The sequence below is a fragment of the Morone saxatilis genome, unplaced genomic scaffold, assembly GCF_004916995.1.
Source record: "Morone saxatilis isolate NCDOM2014 unplaced genomic scaffold, NCSU_SB_2.0 Contig9, whole genome shotgun sequence".
In the NCBI taxonomy this organism is placed as follows: Eukaryota; Metazoa; Chordata; class Actinopteri; family Moronidae; genus Morone; species Morone saxatilis.
The window spans coordinates 11317638-11339154 of NW_023340268.1; the positions used below are offsets into that span (position 1 = coordinate 11317638).

General features: G+C 39.8%; 5 protein-coding genes across 7 annotated transcripts in view; 2 read left to right on the forward strand and 3 right to left on the reverse strand.

Moving 5' to 3' along the window:
- The window catches only part of gmnn (geminin DNA replication inhibitor), a 3767-nt gene extending 1472 nt beyond the window's left edge, over positions 1–2295 (reverse strand). Inside the window, exons 1-5 of the mRNA XM_035680909.1 lie at positions 2157–2295; positions 1718–1789; positions 726–827; positions 396–549; positions 234–316 (exon numbers count right to left, since the gene is read on the reverse strand). Of these exons, the coding sequence (XP_035536802.1) occupies positions 234–316; positions 396–549; positions 726–827; positions 1718–1774 (396 nt within the window). The 5' untranslated portion in view covers positions 1775–1789; positions 2157–2295. The remainder of the gene's footprint in view (positions 1–233; positions 317–395; positions 550–725; positions 828–1717; positions 1790–2156) is intronic.
- Positions 2296–2357: 62 nt separating this feature from the next.
- cunh6orf62 (chromosome unknown C6orf62 homolog) lies at positions 2358–6472 on the forward strand. The gene is made up of 5 exons (XM_035680910.1): positions 2358–4035; positions 4196–4372; positions 4468–4593; positions 4878–5012; positions 5106–6472. Exons 1-5 carry the CDS (start codon positions 3907–3909, stop codon positions 5229–5231), a joined length of 693 nt encoding a protein of 230 aa, XP_035536803.1. The 5' UTR covers positions 2358–3906; the 3' UTR covers positions 5232–6472.
- On the reverse strand, positions 5506–9650 carry acot13 (acyl-CoA thioesterase 13). Of its 2 annotated transcripts, none has more exons than XM_035680911.1 (3): positions 9486–9650; positions 7526–7710; positions 5506–6873 (listed from the first exon to the last, which is right to left on the reverse strand). In XM_035680911.1, the coding sequence occupies exons 1-3, from the start codon at positions 9567–9569 to the stop codon at positions 6714–6716; spliced, it is 429 nt and encodes a 142-aa protein (XP_035536804.1). In that variant the 5' UTR covers positions 9570–9650; the 3' UTR covers positions 5506–6713. The 2 variants fall into 2 exon arrangements, with proteins under 2 accessions (XP_035536804.1, XP_035536805.1); XM_035680912.1 differs by having other exon boundaries at positions 7526–7731; positions 9486–9622.
- A 311-nt stretch (positions 9651–9961) lies between these two features.
- tdp2b (tyrosyl-DNA phosphodiesterase 2b) lies at positions 9962–12716 on the forward strand. Of its 2 annotated transcripts, none has more exons than XM_035680907.1 (7): positions 9962–10108; positions 10319–10443; positions 10557–10706; positions 10899–10990; positions 11327–11445; positions 11546–11716; positions 11862–12716. In XM_035680907.1, the coding sequence occupies exons 1-7, from the start codon at positions 9962–9964 to the stop codon at positions 12141–12143; spliced, it is 1086 nt and encodes a 361-aa protein (XP_035536800.1). In that variant the 3' UTR covers positions 12144–12716. The 2 variants fall into 2 exon arrangements, with proteins under 2 accessions (XP_035536800.1, XP_035536801.1); XM_035680908.1 differs by having other exon boundaries at positions 10098–10240; positions 11862–12713.
- Positions 12717–17173: 4457 nt separating this feature from the next.
- Positions 17174–21517, reverse strand: part of tmem64 (transmembrane protein 64) — a 22165-nt gene continuing 17821 nt past the window's right edge. Inside the window, exon 3 of the mRNA XM_035681460.1 lies at positions 17174–20249. Coding sequence (XP_035537353.1) covers positions 20058–20249 — 192 coding nt within the window. The 3' untranslated portion in view covers positions 17174–20057. The remainder of the gene's footprint in view (positions 20250–21517) is intronic.

Below are 21517 nucleotides of genomic sequence, written 5' to 3' on the forward strand. Positions count from 1 at the left end.
AAAAAATTCAAAATAATCAGTTCCAAACAAGTGTACAGGTTTTTAAACATTACAGGAATGGCACCTTAGGATAGTTTTCTTAGAGGCAAATAAGAGTATCTTTTAGGTGCAGAGTTACATAAAAATTCACTGCCAGCTGGACTGAGGCCAACTAAGGTTGACTCAGTCAGTGGGAGCGTGGGAACAGCTCAACTGGCAGCTAAACATTAGCCATCTCTTAGTGATTAACTCACCTTCTCATTCTCCTGTAGAACATTGTACAAGGCCTTCCGACGCTCCTCGGCTACCTCTTTCCAGTAGGTGGAAGGGGGAGTTTCTAGAACAGCAATTATTCAAGATAAATTGAAACTTCCTGTTGTGACTCTACAGTTTGTCAATCATGAATCTCTACCTACCTTTGACCATGAGTTCATAAGCTTCACTGGACATGCCATCCGACGAACACTGAGTTTCTTCTGTTTGTGTGGATTTGACTTCTACCTTCACCCTCTTTGGACCCCGAGTTTGTTCTGCGCTCCATTGTTTCCGTTTGGGAACAACCTTACCCATCTAAAAAGGGGAAACTCATTTAGAGGCTTTTTTTAAAAGTGTAAAAAAAACCAAAAAAATAAAACTGATTGCTACAGATTTCTTGTTCTGTTAGTGAACAATTTTAAACAGTTTTGATCTAATGTGAACATTGACAAGACGCCCAAATCAAATGACTTTCACAAGCCACTGCATACCTGAGCCGACCTTCCCAAATCTTTGTTGACAGCCGAGGGTTGGAGAACTTGCAGGGTTTGTCTGGGGGGTCCCATTGCCTTTTGAGACGGTGTGAAAAAGCTCTGGAAGACAAAAAGTGTTACCTTATAGCTGAGAAGATTACAAATGAGCAATACAAGAATGGTAAAAGATCCTAACCCCCTTCCAAGGTGAGTCTTGGAAAAACTCTCGAGTCACACGGGAAACTAACATGACCTGTGTCCTCATTTTCAAAGCCTATTCATCAGGGCTTAGCATCACTTTGCACGCTTTACTTTAGTTACACTGTCACCATGGTAGAGGGCATAAGTGAAGTGGCTCAACAGCACTGCTGCCATGTGCAACAGGCCCACAGGTGTGTGAACAGGGGCAGAGCATAAATTCTTTCAGCCGTGGGAAAGTTTCTCCTCCGGGCTCATTACAGAGCCGACAACAAGCCAAGCGGGTTAATGTTTGGCCACAGCTTCACAACACTGCTAGTGTGTTTCAGGTCTACATAAGGTGATCTTTTGGCAATTTTGAGTTGAGGTGGAGACAATGTCTGAAAGTACAACATTTATATATTTAGGTCATTAAATTGGTCTGAATAATGACGGTAGAGTCACCCTCACTTCAGTCCAAACAATGAAGTTAAATCATCTTTTGCCACTCAATACAACACTGACACATAAGTCTTGTTGCTGCAGTTATTTAACAGCCTGCTCTGATTGGCAGACATTTTAACATAGAAGGAAGCTTATAATTTAAATAAAACCTTAGAGTAATTCTTGGGCACACTTTATTGAGAATGAACAGGTTAAAAAACGCGTTCTTCCTGATAAATTTGCCTTTTAAATGGCATCTTTCTTTAACTGCTACCGACTGTTAATCATGTCAAAATGGCCTGTATGCTGACATCATCCACACAAACAATGATAACAACAAAGTATCGTGATAATATCTTACCCCTTGAATGAATACACAAATGACTCACCTTTATATTTTCATTAGACATCTGTTGGCTGTGTTTAAGCTTTGCACCGAAACTCATTTTCTTTCAAGATACCTAAAAGGGGAAATTAACATAACGTCACCATTCTTTAAAGCGGACATAGTGACACACATTTGAGAAAATAGCTGGCGATATTTTGAGTTAGCTTAGAGGAAGTCAATAGCTTAGTGTCGTTAGATTTTAACACCATTTGTTAACCTTAAAATGTGACTTTAGCTTGTTTAACGTTAAATGTGTCGTCACCTCCGCAGGAAACCCCGTGGAAACGTTACAAAAGACTAACTAACGTTAAAACAAGCTGATTTAAGTGGCCCCGCGGATAATACTAACACAAAGGTAGCCAACTGTACTTAACGAGCAGCAGATGTGGAGATAATTTAATTAAATTAAAGCAATATTAACTTAGGTTAAGTCGACTTACCGTTGATGAGACGAACCTCGCGGATGAACTGCCTTTTCTTAACTGTGGATCTCGCGCCAGGAGCTTAAATACGCCCACTCAGTCACGTGGTAACGGCGCCACTCACGAGGAAGGAGTTTTGTTTTTTTTCTCCTCTCTCTCCTCGTGCGGTCACATGTCAGCACACGTCACATCTTTGTAGTTGACTGTGCAGCCATTTTGGGGAGGCTGTGGATCGACGAGCTTGTCTGTGCCGTTATTAGCTGCCCACAGACAAAAAAAAAAACAACAACAAAAAACACACAAAGAAACCAAACGGAAAAACGTTGGACGACACGCCGTGAAAATATGGGCCCACCGGGAGACAGAACACGATACATGTCGACTGAAAGAACGGAGGATTTCAGCTGGATTGTCGATTTATCTTGACATGGCATGCAGCAGGGCGAGTCGGAGGTTGTGACGACTGAAGAAAAGAAGAGAAAGAAAACAAGCGCAGCAAACACCTCGAAACTTCAGACGTGGAAAGGGGAGATTTTGTCGAGCTAACGTTTATTTCGCCATTCAGCGTGCAGTCGTCGGTTTTGGCAGTTGGTTCCCGGGCTGATTCTTTGTTTTATTTTTAGTCGATGTAGTCGTTGACAAGACGCGACTGAAGCAAATTACACCGGAGCTAAAATGCTGAGCACAAGCGAAACCAGTTAGTCGGTCAAACCCGCAGGTCTCTCGACTCTCACAGCACTGGCAGTCACATTGAACCAGACGAGAAAATGTAAACGCGTGGAAAGATGACTGTACGCTAGATAGCCGACCACACATAGGCCTCAATTAAGCCAATCAGTCAGAAGATAAGATGTAGCTATATCGTTGGTTCACTACTAGTTAGTGTTGGAAGTGAATGCCTAGATTAGCTTGCTAGCTCACCCTAGCTAGTGTGCTAAAAATACGCCCACATCATGACTATCGGCAGTGGCAGCACCGCAGGCCGTGGGCCAAATGAGTGGCAGTAACAGTCAAGGAAATGTCAAGGTACTTTCGCAGTAGTCTTCGATGTTACCCGGTGCCAATATCTCCTGGCATCTGTATTTACCTGCCATGTTCGTCTGTATCCCCAACTCGTCTGTAAAACGCACATAACGCAGTCTCTACAGAGAAACACACACACACAAAACGACAGCCATGGATGAGGGACTTTGAAATGACCCAAACAATAGGATATTTGTCTGCTTGCTAGTCTCTGTACTCCTCAATTTCACTAGCAAAAAAATATATATTGCCGGTATGGGTTTTTTACAGTAGCAGCTGTTTCTGTTGATTTCAGTAACACAGAAAAAAAAAAAAAAAGTTAAGTCAAATTTGAGTTGCTCTTTCATTTAGGTCTCTGTTGTAAATCCCCTTGTCGATGGCAGGTTGAACAAAAGAAGAGGAGAGAAAAAAAAAAGCTAATTTGGCTTAAAAGTCATGTCTTAAAAAAACATGGATTTCTGAACAAGTAATAAGGAGATGTAGTCTTAGCTTGTTGGTCATTCCCCTCCTCAACACTGCCCTTTTTACAAAAATTAAAATGACTTAGTTTTGTTTCTGATTTGTTGTCCTTTTCAGTTGGTAGCTAGTGGGTAATTCACAGATCTAGCCTAGAGTCGTTTGATGCGTTGTCTCTGGAAAGGGTAGCTAGCTCCATCCTTTATCCAACGTATAAATACAAAAGTAGAGAGTGTAGCCAAAAAATATTCTGCACAAGAGAGGAAGACACTACCATCAAAATCTAACCATGGGGGACCCAACTTCACGAAGAAATCAGACAAGAAATCGACTTCGAGCTCAACTTCGGAAGAAAAGGGAATCTTTGGCTGATCAGTTTGACTTCAAGATTTATATAGCCTTCGTTTTCAAAGAAAAGGTTTGTCAGTAAAATGGAAGAATACAGTAATTCTTGACACAATCTCCTCACATGCAACATGATATTCTTCAGTATTTGCTCATTACACATTAAAAGTGACTATTCGTACTTAAAAACGATTACTTAAATATGTGTTTGTATCTGTTTTTTTTTTTGTCAGAAGAAGAAGTCTGCACTTTTTGAGGTAGCTGAAGTTGTGCCAGTGATGACCAACAATTATGAAGAAAACATCCTAAGAGGTGTGCGGGATTCCAGCTACTCTCTCGAGAGTTCGATAGAACTCCTGCAAAAAGATGTTGTGCAACTACACGCCCCCCGATACCAGTCAATGCGAAGGGTAAGTCCGTGCGCCATCTCGGGTAGGGGGATAGCTCAAGGAAGACGATGTTCAGTTGTGTTTTACGTTTGTTCTTCCTTCTCATATTGCTGTAGGATGTGATAGGCTGCACACAGGAGATGGACTTCATCCTTTGGCCACGCAACGATATTGAGAAGATTGTCTGTCTGCTGTTCTCCAGATGGAAGGGGGCCGATGATGAACCCTTTAGGCCTGTTCAGGTCAGAACTGGGCACCTCGTCAGATTAGTCGGGCTACAAATGTTAAAAGCCCGTTGGTATTTTGATTGTAATCACGGCTGCAACTAATTATTTTCATCATCGATTAAATGCAGATTTCCAGAGTAATCGATAAAATAGTTCAAATGTCTTATTTGACCTTGGTTTTCACAATGTAGACTTTTGACATTTTGAAAAATCTAGATATTTTAGTAATGAAGTCAATTTGATATGCCTGGATGTAACAGAATGTTCTTCTTGGCTCACATGTCTCTACTGACTTACAGGCCAAGTTTGAATTTCATCACGGAGACTATGAGAAGCAGTGCTTGCATGCTTTGGGCCGTAAAGACAAGGCTGGAATGGTCATGAACAACCCAACTCAGTCTGTATTTCTCTTCATGGATAGACAGCACTTACAGGTGAGTCAGTGCACGGAAATCATAACGTTTCTCAGTTGATAAACCTCCGGCAGCATCCTAACACGTTATCACAAATGTCCACCTCTCCTGCAGACTCCTAAAACCAAGGCCACAGTTTTCAAGTTGTGCAGCCTCTGCCTTTACTTGCCCCAGGACCAGCTGACCTGCTGGGGTGTGGGAGACATCGAGGATCACCTCCGCCCATACATGCCTGATTAAGGCTTCCTGCTCCACTCAGCCACATAGGGAAAAGCCCTTCCCCTCCCTCCTGCCTAAGCCTTCAGAAGCAAATTGATGTACTCATCTCCACCCGTTTCCTTTTTAAAAGATTTGAACTTGTGCTTGGATTTCTCCTTTTTTTTTTTTTTTTGTTACCTACTCGTTCTCCCCTCCCTGACCTGAAGCTGATTCAGTTCCCATCCTTCTTTGTTCCCCTCACGCTCCCAATGTTCCTCCTCTTCTCTCTGCCATTTTTGGATTGGTTCCCCCATTCTTTTTTTTTATTATTATTTCACTCCCTCTTCATTCCCTCTTACTCACTCATCCATTTTTTGTTTATTTGAACCTGCACGAACATTGATTTTGAGTGGTTGGTTGTTCTCTTGGAGCCGCACCGTCAACAGCACCGGTCATTGAAGGAACTCTTTATGTTGCATCAAAACAGGAACAAACAATACACAGGTCTTCACGGTGGTTCTCAGATGGACGTGTTTTTATATCCTTGTTGTCATAAGAAAGGATTGTTAAAGCTTGTTTGTAATGTCAATGGGGTTTCTAGAACAACTTTACACAATCTTTTGACCAAGGACAGGTGTGAATAGGCGTTAAAACACCTGTATAAGCAAAGAAAACAAGATGAACAATATTTGTCAAATCATATGGTGTAGGTATTGCTTCTTATAAACCGCCTTAGTTTTTTTTTGCTGGACTTTTAAAAGTGTTTTGGTGTCATTTGCTTTTCTCTGAAACATGCTAGGCAGGCCTTTGCTAAAATCTTGAGTGACTTGAAAGGCATTGTACACAAAGTTGAGACATGTTGGTTAGATGTTGAAGGTCATTGTCACCGTTCAAGACGTTCATGCACCATTCATTTAAGCTACTGAAATCTGATGTTTTATGTTCTGTTTTTATTTGGGATGTGGGTTGGTGAGAAACTGAAATGGTGACATACCTAATGTTTAACATACCTAACAAAAGTTGCTGAAAGCTAACTGATTTTTGTTTAATTTGACCTACTAAAATTAAGATGATTTGCTGCCATGCTCATCAAATTAAAATTGGGGTTTTTTGCAGGCTTTTTGTTTGTCAAAGAATATGAAGTACATATAATTTTGCTCCTTGTTGATTCAGTGTGTTCAGTTGAAAGGGTATAAGGCGTGTAACTTCTGGGTTTTTTCTGTTGATTCTCAAATCAATACTGCTGAGCATATCCCAATACAGTGCAAATTCTGAAAGCATAACTCTTGTCTATTTGTTTTATTGCATGTGCATGAAACAGTACCATTGATACAGTAGTATTGACAACAAATACGTAAGAGTGGTAACTAGACCGGTAATTAAGTAACCAGCTGTGAGATCGATTTGTAGCATTGGTCAGTGGTTTTGCAAACTATTTACAGGCAGAGGTCAGTTTACAGCTACTGTTGCTTTGACATTATAGTTACATATGTGATTTACAAACAGACACAGAGGGGAGGCAGTTTAGCCGCTGCCAAGGTGTTTGGTGTGTCTTCCTTGAGCTATGAGCTTCCCTGTGGCCTTGTTGGTGAGGTCTACGGTGGCAAACGCCAGCGTCCGTCCTTGCTTCAGAACCTGAGCAGTGATGAGTACGTCCTCTCCAATCTTGGCAGCGTTCATGTATCTGTAAGACATTGACATTTGTTCCCAGTCATTTGTAGTTTATGAAGTTAATCTTCAATCTCACCTGGTTAACACACTGAAGGTCAAGGTCACCCTCGCTGGGAATAAATGGGAACACAGTGGTGGTGAGGTTAAACTCATTTTATTTTAAGACAGGGTACATTTTTAGGGGTCCCATGGTGATGAAACATTTTGTTTTGCCAGGCAGTAGAGGAGATCGTGTCCTCCGTCTCTCTCTGGGACATTTAGGGGTTTTAGGAACATGGGATGAGTTTACATTTGCATCAAAAAATTACACATTGTATTTTATATGTTGATAGAAGTATTTTTAGACACATCTGACTTCTAGGCCAAACAAAAGTCAGAAAATATTACAACATAGTTAACTCAAATTAAAAAGTAAAGGTTTTCTTTTTGCTGATATCAATATTTTTAAAACTAACAACTATACCTGAAATGTGGAGGAAGGAGGTCCATGTTTTCGGTTTATTCCACAATAAATGGCATTAGATATGACGTTATGAATCACGCATCCAGTTCAATCTGTAGTTACATATGTGCACATTTCACAGCTTATTCTACAGGTAATTCAAAGGTTTTTGGGGAATAACTCTTTTGAAGCTTTGGAAAGTGTATACCGTTCACGGACTCACGTTATGTTCATATCCACACTGACTCCTGGTGCTCCCCTCTCAGTGTACATGATAGCCATGGTGGAGACGACATCGACCAGGGTGGCTGTCAACCCGCCGTGTAGCGTCCCTCCTCGGTTGGTGTGCTCCTCTTCCACCCGCATCTCACACACCACCTTACCCGGGCTGGCAGACAAGACGTCCATCTGTGGAAATCACATATCTATCTGTGACGGTGCAACAGTGCCGACGTTACAGGTTAGGTTACATTTTATTAAATAAAAAATAAATAAAATACACAAATAACAAAACAAAAACAAAAATAATAATCCCACAAGCAAACTATATTTTACCATCTAATCCTGTATCTTTAAGAAAATTAAAGAGAGCCTTACTACATTCCTTTATTTTTCCGCTCAACCCAAGAATCCCTTCCAAACTCCACACCCGACCTAACTCATATATCCTAATTTATCATGTAAAATACTCTCTGCATTGTATTTACAACACCTCAGAATGACATGCTCAACATCTTCAGGAACATCACAAACATCACATTTATCTGAAATACACTTTGATATTAAGTAAAGAGTTGATTTTAATCCAGTATTTCATCATCATTTAATTTTAACGATCTCTTGCCAATCTTATCAGCTTTCTCATTTCCCTCCACACCAGCAAAACTGTACATCAGTTCCACCTCTTTGTTTCCTCAACATCATCCTATTAATCTCCATTAATAAATCATCTCTTATTGTTTCCTTTGAGTTCAAACTATTAAGAGCTCTAGCCTTACCTCTTCTATCCATTGTAATCCTAAAATGACTGCAGTTATTTCTGCTGTAAATACAGAAAATCTATCATTAAGTCTTTTGCATATGACTATATCAAACTCAGGTATGTATACCCCGGTTCCTACACGTCTATGTCCTGGATCTTTGGATTCATCAGTAAATATTGTCAAGTAATTGTAATAATTCTTTTTACATAATCTTGAATCACATATCTAATATCCACCTTATTTTCAACCCGTTCTCTCTTCTGCTCCACAAGTTTTAAGTTCACTTTTGGTACTGGACATATCCATGGAGGAGCATTACCCCACACAGTATTTGGTCCATACTCTAACCTATTTAAGCCATAGTCTTCTACAACTGTATTAATGTTCCAACCAAATACTTTACATTTTCTTTGTTTTGATTATTCCCAATAATCACACAGCACCTCTGTTGCAGGTTGTTCTTTTCCAGATCCCTTTAACTTAACCCAATATACCAGTGACAACTTTGAACATCTTCACTCGAATAGTAGTTCCTCAGCTAAGGCCATTTTCAAGTGTTGATCCATCACTATCTCTTCTCTTTGTCACATCAGTATTTACTATTAAAATTTCATCTTTTCTTTATGTTTTTTTGTCTAAATGACTTCCACTATGTACACTTGCACATTTCTTACCCAGCAACTTAGCTTTCTCCTTATTTGTAACTGCCAGATATTCTCCATCTATTAGCACTGGGACTTTAACAGAGTTTCTTTTCCCACTCATCTTTTTAATCATTGACCAAATGTCACCCAATTTTATTTCTCTACCAATTGTCTCCAAGCACTCTTCTTAGATGACTCAATTATTTCCCGTGCTATAAGCTCTCCTCCCTTCACTGATCTTATCCATAGTTATTGCCACTGATACATATTAAATAAGACCTCTAAGCTTTGCTGCATCCCCTGGAATATGACCACTGATCTTTTCTCCATGCACTGTTTTCTCTCTTTGCCATGACATGCTATCGCTATCTCCATCCGAGGTATCACCCACGATTGTTACATTCACATTTTTATGAATTTATATTCATATTACATTCATTCGTATAGTCAATAACAACTCTCGTCAAACTTTCCCCCACAACCACAACCTCCTCTCCACGTCCCGCTCTCCGGCTACGTTAAACTGTTGTTTACATGAACGATAAAATGTCTTTACCTTGCTCATGACTCTGTCGAAGCATGGACTATTCACCATTGATCTCATTATTTGTTTTAACGAATTTAAAGAGAGGGAAACCATATTTAACGCGTATTCAAGCGGCCAATGTCAAACAGCTGTTGACTTCGGACTGGACCGGAAACTGTTGCGTTCGATAAATCGTCCGGGTGAAATTTAAAGCTAATCAGCTAAAAGCTAATTCAGCTTCGTTTTGGCCTGATGTGGTGTTCAGAAACTAAACAGCACCGCAATGATAACAATATGTGGTGGTATACATTAGTAACTATATATGTAAAATTGTATAGTATTCACATTTAAGCAGTTCGTTGTGACTAGAAAGTTCACCCGGAAGCCTTTCACCGCTACACCTGAAAACAAAAAAACTTGCAGAGAAAAATGAACACGGCATAATATCTGCATTTAGCTCAACTTTTATTGTGTAGTTCCGTAAGTAAAACTGGTGTAAATAAAAGATGGCTTCTACATCCGACTCGGAAAACCCGTCAGTTTCTAATGTGGAAGAAAACAGAAGTCGTCTGTGCGATGAGTTTGCTGCAGTAGCGGGAACTGACAGCGCTGTGGCTCAGTGCTACCTGGCTGAAAATGAATGGGAGATGGAGGTATAGTAGCTACACCAACTGAGGCCTCTCTACTGTCACATTACCTGGATATGTTACTGTTGCAGACAGATACAGCTCGTGGCCAGTATGACGAATAAATCCAACACTGCTGCAGCTTATTTCACTGATTAGGTCAGCCTCTAATGTTAAAAGTGCTAATCAGTGTCTAATCTTGGACCTGAATTACCATAACCATCTCTTTTCTTTCAGAGAGCTTTGAACTCATTCTTTGAGGCTGATATGGAGCGAGTATTTGCAGTAGAAGATTCTCCTGAGAGGGAGACTGGCCCCAAAACAAAGAGGCAGAAGGTTGAGGAAAAGCCTCCAGGAGACTGGTACGTCCCTCATTACTGTGTGTGATCACATCTACCCATGACTGTCTATTTGTGTTATAACCAACCTATTTAACAGCTCTAAATTAACAGTCTCCACTCCAAAAAATACCCAGTATAGATTTGACTGCAGACAGTCCGGCCTCCTCACGCAAACCCTCAGAAGAAGATGACAATAAGCTGTCACTGATCTCCTGGAACGTGGACGGACTTGACACAGACAACCTTGCAGAGCGTGCCAGAGGCCTGTGCTCCTTTTTAGTCTTGTAAGCTTGTGTTTATACACTGTTGCTCCTTGTTGGCATCTCTTGATATTTTATTTGTGGGAGACAATTCAATCTTATTCATTAAACTGTTGATATCAGAGGAGATACAACGTGTAGTTCAGGGTTTCAGGGGTCAAATCAGACAGATGGAATGCAAATAATATTTGAAATGTGAATCTTCTCTTCGTGTAGATACACCCCTGACGTGGTGTTCCTACAGGAGCTAATTCCACCTTACGTCCAGTACTTGAAGAAACGGGCCGTCAGCTACCTAATCATTGAAGGTACAGTAAGTCTAATAGGCCTTTTTCAGCTAATAGTTTTTCACATGTCACAGTAGGAAAAGCACAGGTGTAAATAACAAAACTAATGACGGCTGGATCATCATGTTGGCTTACTGGGGCACTTGAATAGAACAGAGCCATAATTAATGTTTTTAGAAGCACCTGTGCTTTTCCTTCTATCAGTCAAAATGTCTGCTGTGTAAAAGAATTGGAGATATTTTGTCCGGGGTGGTGCACAGTATGTTGTACTTAATATAAACAAGGCCCCACCACAGAATATTGGATAAACTTTGGCCGTGCTCAGCAGTTTAAACTATCTTAATTTGTGCTTACCAGGTGGCGAGGAAGGTTACTTCACTGGGATGATGCTGAAGAAGTCACGAGTCAAATTCGCGGAGAGCGAGATAGTAACTTACCCCACAACTCAGATGATGAGAAATCTGCTTGTAGCTCAGGTTTGTGCACACATAGTTGTCCAAACACTTTAATGGCATGTGCTTAACTTCAGCTCACCTCAGCTGATACAATGTTGGATTTTTTCATTTTGAAAATCAGGTGGACTTCAAAGGCCAGAGGCTGTGTCTGATGACGTCCCACCTGGAGAGCTGTAAAGGCCAAGCAGAGGAGCGGATGAAACAGCTGCGAGTGGTGATGCAGAGGATGAGGGAGGCACCAGACGATGTCACCGTCCTGTTTGGAGGGGACACCAACCTGAGGGACGCTGAGGTTAGTCGTTTGTCTTTGTATCATGTGTGCAAAATCATCTGTGGCTCAAAAGCCCGAATTATATCTACAACAATGGAGTTTCTACCCCATACACGTAATCACACAGTGTTCCTCTCTAGTAATTATTGCTCTGGGCTCCATTCAGGTGGCCAAGGTGGGTCTGCCCCCCAGTGTGTGCGATGTGTGGGAGCGACTGGGAAAGCAGGAACACTGCCGCTACACATGGGACACCAAAGCCAACAGCAACAAGACTGTTCCTTATGTCAGTCGCTGCCGCTTCGACCGGGTCTATTTCCGCCCAGCTAACAAGGACGGCGTCCCACGCCTGGCCCCCGATCACATGGCCCTGGTGGGACTGGAGAAGCTGGACTGTGGACGCTACATTAGTGATCACTGGGGCATCTACTGTAGCTTCTCCGCTGGGTAGAAACGCTCCAAACAACCCGAAAAGGGCCAGTTAAAGCCTTTGTGTTAGATCAGCTGATCTAATTTGTTTTGTGTGTTTTACAGTCCCAGTGCAAACCTCATCAGTGCTGGGTTCAAACCACAGTAACACTTTCCCTGTGAAAGAAGATATTCTGACCTCATCTGAGGTTGGTTATCTGTAAATCTTGATTTGATTAGTTTTATCCTCTAATGTGCCTCTTGTTGGAGTCTCTGCTCAAGCTTTTTTTCCTTTTAAAATAGCTGAATAAATGTAGAAAGCACCAATAAATGTTAAAATAAGTTTGCTGTGTTTTGAAATTAATTTTACAGTTGAAGCTAAACGTTTATTCTTAACCTTGACAGAACTATCTAAAAAAAAAATAAAAAATTTATTTAAAAATCAGAAAGTTATGAGATTGTTTTCTCAACATTTTATAGGTTTTTCCGGTCTGTATTTCAAAATAAAGTCTGCTGTTATATAGAAATGAAAGTGGTTGATGGTAACAAGTCTACTATACTGCAGGCAGCTGTCTGTGTGTTTGCATTACTGGCTTCTGACCTCTAGAGAGCACTACAGAGTTTAATTGCAATTCAAAAAAGTGACATTTTCTGGTGACAGTCCAGAGTCCATTATTTACATTAAAAGGAAATAAAATTCAATCAGTTTAAGTCTGAATGCTGACTCCAAATTCAACTTGATTTAACAATTACATCATTGTAATTAAACTATAGGTCCATAAACTAGGAACCAAATATAAACAAAATTCATACATATCAGGGTGAATTTGTTAAGCTGTTAAGCAGCTGATTTTTCCAGGTTTTATTGCAGTACATGCATTGTGATACAGCTACCTTTTAATTTTTAGTTACTATTACTACTTAAACTGACCTTTTTTATTAGTGCAATGTGACATAAGATTACACAAATTGAACAGACATATAGACCCCAGAACACACCCAATGGATCAACATTAAAAATGAGACATTTGGTATAATGTGTTTAATTTAAACAATGTTACACTTAACCTTAAGTCTTCACATATATGAAAGAGAACAACTTTTTTTTATCAGTGTTGACCGAATAGTTGTATTAAACCATAGTGTTGTTATTATTTTTGGTTTTGATTATCAGTCATTGCATGTCAAGCTGAGGCATGTCAGAGGAGAGGAGGGAACAATTTATTGAAACTATATATACATTTTTGTCAGTGGAACCTGGCAGAGTAAATAAAAAGTAGCACAATTGTACCAGAAATCGCCAAATCTGGCAACACTGCATACAATAGAAAATATGGTCGATGGATCACAACAGATGTGGGATTATGTATGTCAGTGGGAGAAATGGAAGTCTTATGTAGTGAAAATGTTGGTGTGAATGTGGGCCTTTTTCACAGCAGATATGTTGACTTGTAATAACAAGAAAAGCATATTGTTAACAATGGCTCTGTACCATTTAAGTGTATCAGTGAGCTTGTATGCAGTGGCAGGGTCCAAAAGCCAGCAGAGCTAAATTGAACGCAGCCGTTATTTATATTATCATTTAAACTTGTGCTTTTCCTGCTATGTCATGCAAAATGTCTGTTGTGAAAAAGGTAAATTTGAATGTTTCTGTATATAATGATTTAATAGATTTAATAGTAAATATAATCTACATTCTACGTATCAGTTCTACTCCAAACCTCCTCCTCACAGTCTCTTCCAGCACACTGTCAAGACGTCTCCCTCGCCTCTCCCTGTAATGCAGCCTTCAAATCTGAGAGTGTTTTCATGTTTGCTCGGCAAGCAGACAGCACATTTTATTATTTTTTTTACAGCACAGCGACACAGAGTGAACAGGGGCTGACCTTAGGAGAGGACACAGATGTGACTCTTCCCTGGGAGCGGGCGTCATCAGAACAGGCCTCTCTCACTTGTTTATCCTCCGCTCACTGGTTCCTGATTAGCAAGGGCACATGGACCAAGTCCGTCCATCACTAATGAGTTCACCTAAAGCCTAAAACATTAAGAATGAGTGTTCTCTGTTTTGTCTTCTGAGCCTGATTCATGTCATACAATCAAAATTTAACTCACTGCGCCATAAATCTGACTTACTCTGTTGATTGGATAAGACAAATTAAGAACCAAACCTACTTAGAGATCCTGGGTTTGTATGCACCTGCAAATAATCCAGATTTGATAGGTAGTTTTCAGTACGAAGTACGTAAATATTTTTATTTTTTAATCATCTTTACATCTAAAATATCTCCCAAAAAATGCCCAGTACAATTTTCTGAAGCCCAGAGTGGTCTTAAAATGTCTTCTTTTGTCCCACTAAAAGTCCAAAACACAAAGACATTCAGTTTACAAATTTTCACATTCAATAAATAAATGAATAATTGTTTCAGTCCTAGATGGATGAAGCGGTAGACATTTTGTGTTGATTGCCCAGAATATTATATGTATTGTATTGTAACCAACACAGATTCAGGGTCAACGTGAATGACAAGAGACAATAAAAATAAAATGATCTCGGCTTGAACCCAGTACAGGATGGGTCTCGCATGGAAAATAACATGCAAACAACTGTTGCAAAGGGAAAAATACAAAAGGTCTAGGTGCTTATTTAATGGATTCACAGCGAAATGCCACACCGCAGGGGTTATTTGTGCCAATGAGCAGCAAAACATAGTCACAAATCTGAGTGTTATTGTTTCCCGTGATCCTCCAGAGGTGCACTATTTTGTCCTATTTGTGCACTGAGCAGTTTCCCACTACAGTTAGTGGAGGAGGAGAACACAGCAGGTCATAGATGGTACAGATGGAGGCAACAGCTGTGTGGGCCAAGAAAGTGGTCATGTGATCTATCCCCCTGCCTCGAGCAGGAATCCTCTGCCAGAGACCCATCAACGTTTCCCTCCTCCACAAATCCATAAACATCCGCATAAGTTTCCCTCTGGAAGGATGCGTGGACATATTCCAAGATCATTTCACTCACCCTGCTTTTTTATTCTCTCTTACAATTTCACCCTGAGATGTGTTTTTCAAGCCTCACAGATGTATTTTTGGAGTTTTCCTCCAAAAGCATAGCCCTCAGTAAGAACTAGGGCTTTCATTTGAGGCCCGTCAAAATGAATGTTCTTGGTTTTGTGTTGGACGTATCCATGTGCTGGCGGGGCGGCTCTGGGATGAGGTTTGTCCTTTGAGGCAGGGTTGGACGATGATGGATCGGACACAGATCTGACCCGAGCCCGGAAGAGATCGGCGGGTTGTGTGAAGAGCAGCAGACGAATCTGTTCTGCAGCTCCTGGTAACAGATGGAGCAATACAATGCAAGAGGAGTATGATCTGTTACTGTTTGATTGATAGACTGTGGCTTTTTTTATTTATTTTTTTATTTGGGTTGTGAGCAGATGGCTGTGGGCAATATTTCCACTGTATATGTGTTTGTTTGTGTGTGGTTACATGCGCCCAGCACTGTTGACAAGCAGAATCTATCTGGACTATGTCTGTCAGACACCGTCCACACAAAAGCACCCACCTCCCCCTTTGTACAGATAGCTTGTCACAGGCAAGGCAAGGGCAAGCGTAAGTGGTGCTCCACTCTCTATCACCACCGCCACATCCATCACTACTTCCCTTCAAAATTGCTCTGACAAACTGTCCCAGAAGCCAGCATTATTTCTGGCCGTACAGTGCTGCTGCTGCTGCTTCTACTGCATATTTGAGGACTGACTGTTATTTAGAGGTTTGCAAGATAAGGGGAAACCTTCTGAGTGAGAACATTTTGTCTCCCATCACTCTGAAAGGGTCAGGGAGGAAGCTAGGTGATATTTAGAGACTCATGTTAGGATTTGGGGCGAGGTTATGATGTGAGATAAAAAAGGATTTTATGAAATGTGTGGCAGCTCGACAAAGACTGAAATTTAAGGCAGGACACCACAGGCAAAAACATAGTTTTTCATGAATTGGTTTTTGAATTTGGAGATTTTGCCTCCATAACATGACTTCTTTCACGAAAGAAAACACCCAAAATACACATTTAGGTGTTTATTGTTCTACACTTTGTCGATTTGCTTCTGTAGGTTCCCCTAAATTCACCAACAGTTAGCATTAGATAATGCCTCAATTGCATATTTAAACATAAATATTGCAATTGCAAATAAGTCTCATAGTGATATATATTAGTTTAAAATGTTACCATGGTGTCTGACCTCTGCAGTGGAAGCTTGTGTAAAAAAGAAGTCTGATACCAGTTACTTCAGGCTACTATTTTCATCACAAACAACAAGGTTGACAGAAAGTTTAATAAAGGCAAACAAGGACAGGGGTTCACTCAGTGTTACATAAGGTATCCTGAGCTGTAAATTATTAAACAAAATAAGGAGTGGACTAGATACAAGCTTTTAATTTGGGAAATACACTTTCTGGCGCAGAGTTAAAAGATTGATACCACGTTCATGTAAATATTGCTTACACTGTTAACAGCTTGCAGGAAAATCGCTTAACTTAGCACAAAGAGAAAAAGAAACTGTGTGAAACTGCTAGCCTGGGGGTTTGTCAAATGATAACCACATCTGGCAACCAGCACCTCTAAAGCTCACTCATTAACATGCAGATTGTTTAATCTGTACAGGAACTTATGTGTAAAAACAATAATTCACCGTTTTACATAAAATGGGTTTTACACTGGCTTTTGTACAGATTCAACAAACAGCAATAAAACACTTTCATCAGTGACCTGCTAGCTGCTTCCTCATTTCCAATCTTGTGCTAAGCTAAGCTAACAGGCTTCAGGCTTTAGCCTTATATTTAATGAAGGTGGAATTAATCTTCTAAACTCTCTGTCAGAAAGTGAATGAGTGTATTTCCCAAAATGTTAAATTATTCCTTTAAGATTGTGCTTAATAAATATGAATTACTATGTGCAAAGAGAAAATACATTAACATGGCTTAAAAATAAAATTAGTGTGATTATTAATCATTCATAAAATATGAGTTTTTTTAAATACATGTAATAAAGAGAAATGAAAAACATTTTGTAACAAAGTTGGACAGGTTTTATTTTCTTTCGCTCATAAATAACACTGAACAAGCATTGTACAGCGATAAATATCAATATTTATGCACTGTAAAATTCTCTGTATTACAAAATACAGCATATGTGTAATGCACTTGATACAGATGGGAAGTATTGCATTTCATAGCACCAAACGAGACCCTTAACTTGACCCTTTAACAGTTCAGGTGTGCAGTTACATCCCAGATTCAGGTCTTGTGTGGGTGTCTATGAAATATACTTCCCTTAGGAATCAGTTGTTGCATAACTATATCTAAGTAGAGCCCACCTAGGAAGAACCAAAGCCTTTACTGTAAAACATTTTTCCACAATCTCAAGTTTATCAAAATCCCAGTTGAGAGAAGTGATGAAAGTGTGTCCACGGTGGCCCATCAAGTTTCTTGTATTTGATTTTTGCATTAAACATGGTATTAAATCCACTTCTTTCCCACGTCTGAACAGCTTCATCGATTCACACTTTGTTTGGAGGGTAGAGACACTTCCTAAAATATGTCACTGCTGCCAAGAACCTTTTTAAATTTTCTCATTAAGAACTGGGGGAAAAATATGAGAGTAGCGAGCAGATTTTTATAAATCTTTGAAAATGTACTCATCTCTCTACATAAACTTTTAATTCAAACAAGAAGAGAAAATGTGTGTGTTGGATTCAGAGGATTTTTTTCAGTGACAGGAGTGAGAGCCTGATCGCTAAAAACATCAATAAGCGATCAGTATGTTAGAGACTCTCCAAAGAAGGTGCTACAAATCTGAACAAGCTGTTCTGATCACAGATGTTTGTGTGTCTCTTCCCCATCATTGGCAGCGCAGAAATGTCCATCAGAGGCAGCGGGAGGTAACACTGTAACACAAACCTGGTATATTGATACTCAACCTTACAGCGGGACATGGATCGACTAACAACTCAAATGCAGTTTTTGATCACTTTTGAGAGAAAAATCTTTAACACTGGTAGTAAACAGCTATTCCCAACACTTGGCTAAAGATCTTATTGGTAGGACTTCTATCATATTTTTTGCTTTCAAACATTATTGCTAAATTCAGACAGGAAGGGGCCCTTTCAACCAACATTTAGCATGAAAATAACTACAGCTTTTCAGAGGACTGACAGCATGGAATGTGTTTGGGGGAACAGTAAATCTGGCTTTGAAGACACAAAAAAAAAAACTGTAGTACAAAAATTAAAATGAAAAACAAAACATTTTGCAAGTATTACAAAACAGGCTTTCGTGAACAAATACGGGGAGATAAAGATGGATTTTTCATATAAGAGCCCTTATTATTCCTCAATCAGACATAGTCTGAGGAGCAGCATCACAATAATTCATGTAAAAAATAAAAAGTATTATCACATTCATCACTTAGTGTCCGTGTTGTGTTTGATTGTCGGCTTCTGAGACACATCAGTTTCAACTTCTGACCAACCAAACCCCTTCCTAGTTCAACGTATTAACTGTATGAAAATAATGTTTGTCTGTTGTAGTGGACTGTGCAAAAGAACCTACAGCATGAGAGCTTTGTTGTTGTATTATAATATATATTATTAAGAGCTAAAACACACAAAAAAATTCTATAATTACCAGCAATATTAAGTAATAAAAATAAGTCATAAGTCACATGTAGCCTCAGCTCAGGTGGGGCCAGTGTCATGGCATCTAATAAGCATTTATCAAATTATGGCACATAAAAAATAATAGCCTCTTCATCTTATCTAGCTTACTCGTCTATAATGTAAGTAAACCCTTAAATAAACACAGACTTAAGTTTATGTTACTTTGTCAGGCGAGAGCATTTCTGATTAGTTTGGTTTCAGCACTGAAATATGACATTCATGCCATTTTGTCACCGTTGTTCGTATTGCACAGAATTGTCAAAACTATGATTTTAAGCAAAAACTATGTAATAATTCTAATGGATAATCTCACAGCCAAATACAAACGTAAAAATCAACCCAAAATGAACTATTATTAATAAACATTTACAGGAAAGCTTCAGCGTCAGTCCAGTGTGGGCATCTTTCTATAGAGGAACATGTGTCTGATCACGCTGTACTTCAACTTTCCTGGCAGAAACATTCCTGAGTCTCCTGCTGTGAAATCTGCTCTCCTCTCCAGCTGCTCTTATCAAAACTGCAAAAGCGCTAAAATGACCTCCGGGCAAACAAGGCCAATTCAGCTGATGTGGTTGTAAGCCAGCAGAAATCACAGAGTCAGATAGGCCGGTAATGCTCCTCTCTCCATAGTCCAAAAATAAGACACTTGAACACAAATGAACTGGACTAAAAAGACAAATCTTTAAAAAAAAATATTAATAATGCCCTTTGTTGTTGTTGTACTGGATGTAGATAAATCATTAAATCTCTTAAAACAAAAACGGATGTGGTATGAGAGAAAGGTGCATAGGTTGGCAATCTTTTGACACTAAAATTGAAAAACAATTCCTTGGTTCTCTAGAAAGCTCCAGATTTCACATTCATAGTGTTAGCAGGCAGTTAATACCCAGCTTATTTTTTTTTAATGACTCAAGCACTCAGCCACCTCTGATATCTTTAAACAACATCATTTCATTGACATCTCCTGTAACAGAGTAAATGTTAAGTACCTTAATGAAAATAATTTACAAAACTAAACCCTCCCAATATAATGTACCGCAAAACTATTTTCATCAGCACCATTTCTTCAAAGGTGCGTGGTCCCACACTTCGAAAACACCGTCCAGACTAAAGACGTATGCTTTCAGGGTTTTCTCACAAGGGTTGTAAGAATACGATGTTGGAAATTATATACCACGCCGATCCCTCAAGCGCTGCAGTCTTACAATTCGGTCACCGAGTAGTACGGGCTTACTGCCTCGTGTGTCAATTCACACCACATTAATGCAGTTCCCGCTGGCGGCCGTCGCCCTTTTGCTGCAGTAGGTGAAGCCGCTGTGATTGGTGGAGGAACCGTTCATGTGTGACGACTTCAGCTCCATCTGGCAGGCGGCGATGGCTGCGTTGAGCTCTACCTGAGCCCGGTGCACGACGTAGAACATCAGGCCGATGCTGATGACGATCTGCAGAGGACAGAGGAGGAAGTGTGTTTTTTGTTGTTGTTGTTGTTGTTGTGGTGAACTGAACTCCATTATGTTCTGAGGTGTGCCCAATGTTTTGCTTTCCAATCAAAAGTACAAGGTACATTTTATACACCTACATAGACAATCTATTGCAGTCCATTACAAAAACCACACACACTCTTGTCTCGGAGTAAGCTAAGAAGCTAGTTTGCTACTGACTAATTAACTCCAGGACAGATGTCGGTAGGTCCACCAATCCAGCTTTTTTCCTCCCAATACAGATACCTCATATCAGGGTTAATTCCAATACTCAATCTGATAAATGTTCATTTATTCCCAAATGTAAAATCTGTATACAACACTACATCAAACTCAAGTATAGTTCAATAGTTTGACATTTTCAGAAAGAAGCTTCTTTTTTTTCTTGTCAAGAGACAGATGAGGGGATCGACACCACTTTCATATTTGTACACTAAACATGAAGCAACAGCCAGCAGCTAGTTAGCTTACCCCATTTCACTGTCAACGGACGTTGTTGCTCACTTCCTTTCTGTTGTGGCTTCTGCATTGTTGAATTTGCAGTTCATTGATACCTCTCAGCCACTGTAAAGGATTGCTAAGGCTGACTGATGGCAGTAACGCTGAATTTTACTGAAATAAATGTATTTAATGTGAATAGGATGTCTGGTCAGTATTGACCTCAATTACAATGCAAACTGGATCTGTGCAGGTAATGGGCCACAAATCAAATAGGAAAAAAAAAAAAACTTCCATATTCCATATACATAGTTGTTTGTATATTTGTCACAAAAAATAATTTAATTAATTAAATACTTGTATGTATGATGTCTGTCCTGGTTGGTGCATAACAGTATGAGATGACTAGGCTTAATCAGCTCTTCCAGATTAAGTTTCGCACCACCAGTGTTAAAAAAAGGCCAGTTTTCAATTTGGAGCTTTCTGTTCCTCATGAAACCTAGCTAAGTTTAAATTGACCCTTGACCTCTGATCCCTGTGAACCTGTGTTGGAGATGTGGTAACAGCTACAAAAGACCTGAACCGAGGTGTGGGCATATTTTACATATCTACACAAGGCTTAGCACTCCTACTGTAGCCATTTATGCAACTAAAGACTTATCGGAGGGACAGATGTCAGTGCTTTTGGATTTGGATAATATTTGACAGGCTTGGTAGACAAGACATGATTTGATTATAAGGGAGGGAAAAGCACTGATCCATTAAAAAGAACATTTCACTAGTTGGGGGGG

Coding starts and splice junctions, on each gene's coding strand:
- acot13 (XM_035680911.1), bottom strand. CDS start 9,569: ATGGTTTCCCTCTCTTTAAATTCGTTAAAACAAATAATGAGATCAATG. Junction 7,711..9,485: donor TCGACAGAGTCATGAGCAAG/GTAAAGACATTT, acceptor TGATTTCCACAG/ATGGACGTCTTGTCTGCCAG. Junction 6,874..7,525: donor AGTGTGGATATGAACATAAC/GTGAGTCCGTGA, acceptor AATGTCTTACAG/ATACATGAACGCTGCCAAGA.
- cunh6orf62 (XM_035680910.1), top strand. CDS start 3,907: ATGGGGGACCCAACTTCACGAAGAAATCAGACAAGAAATCGACTTCGA. Junction 4,594..4,877: donor AACCCTTTAGGCCTGTTCAG/GTCAGAACTGGG, acceptor ACTGACTTACAG/GCCAAGTTTGAATTTCATCA. Junction 5,013..5,105: donor TGGATAGACAGCACTTACAG/GTGAGTCAGTGC, acceptor CCTCTCCTGCAG/ACTCCTAAAACCAAGGCCAC.
- tdp2b (XM_035680907.1), top strand. CDS start 9,962: ATGGCTTCTACATCCGACTCGGAAAACCCGTCAGTTTCTAATGTGGAA. Junction 10,444..10,556: donor GAAAAGCCTCCAGGAGACTG/GTACGTCCCTCA, acceptor AAAAATACCCAG/TATAGATTTGACTGCAGACA. Junction 11,717..11,861: donor CCAACCTGAGGGACGCTGAG/GTTAGTCGTTTG, acceptor GGCTCCATTCAG/GTGGCCAAGGTGGGTCTGCC.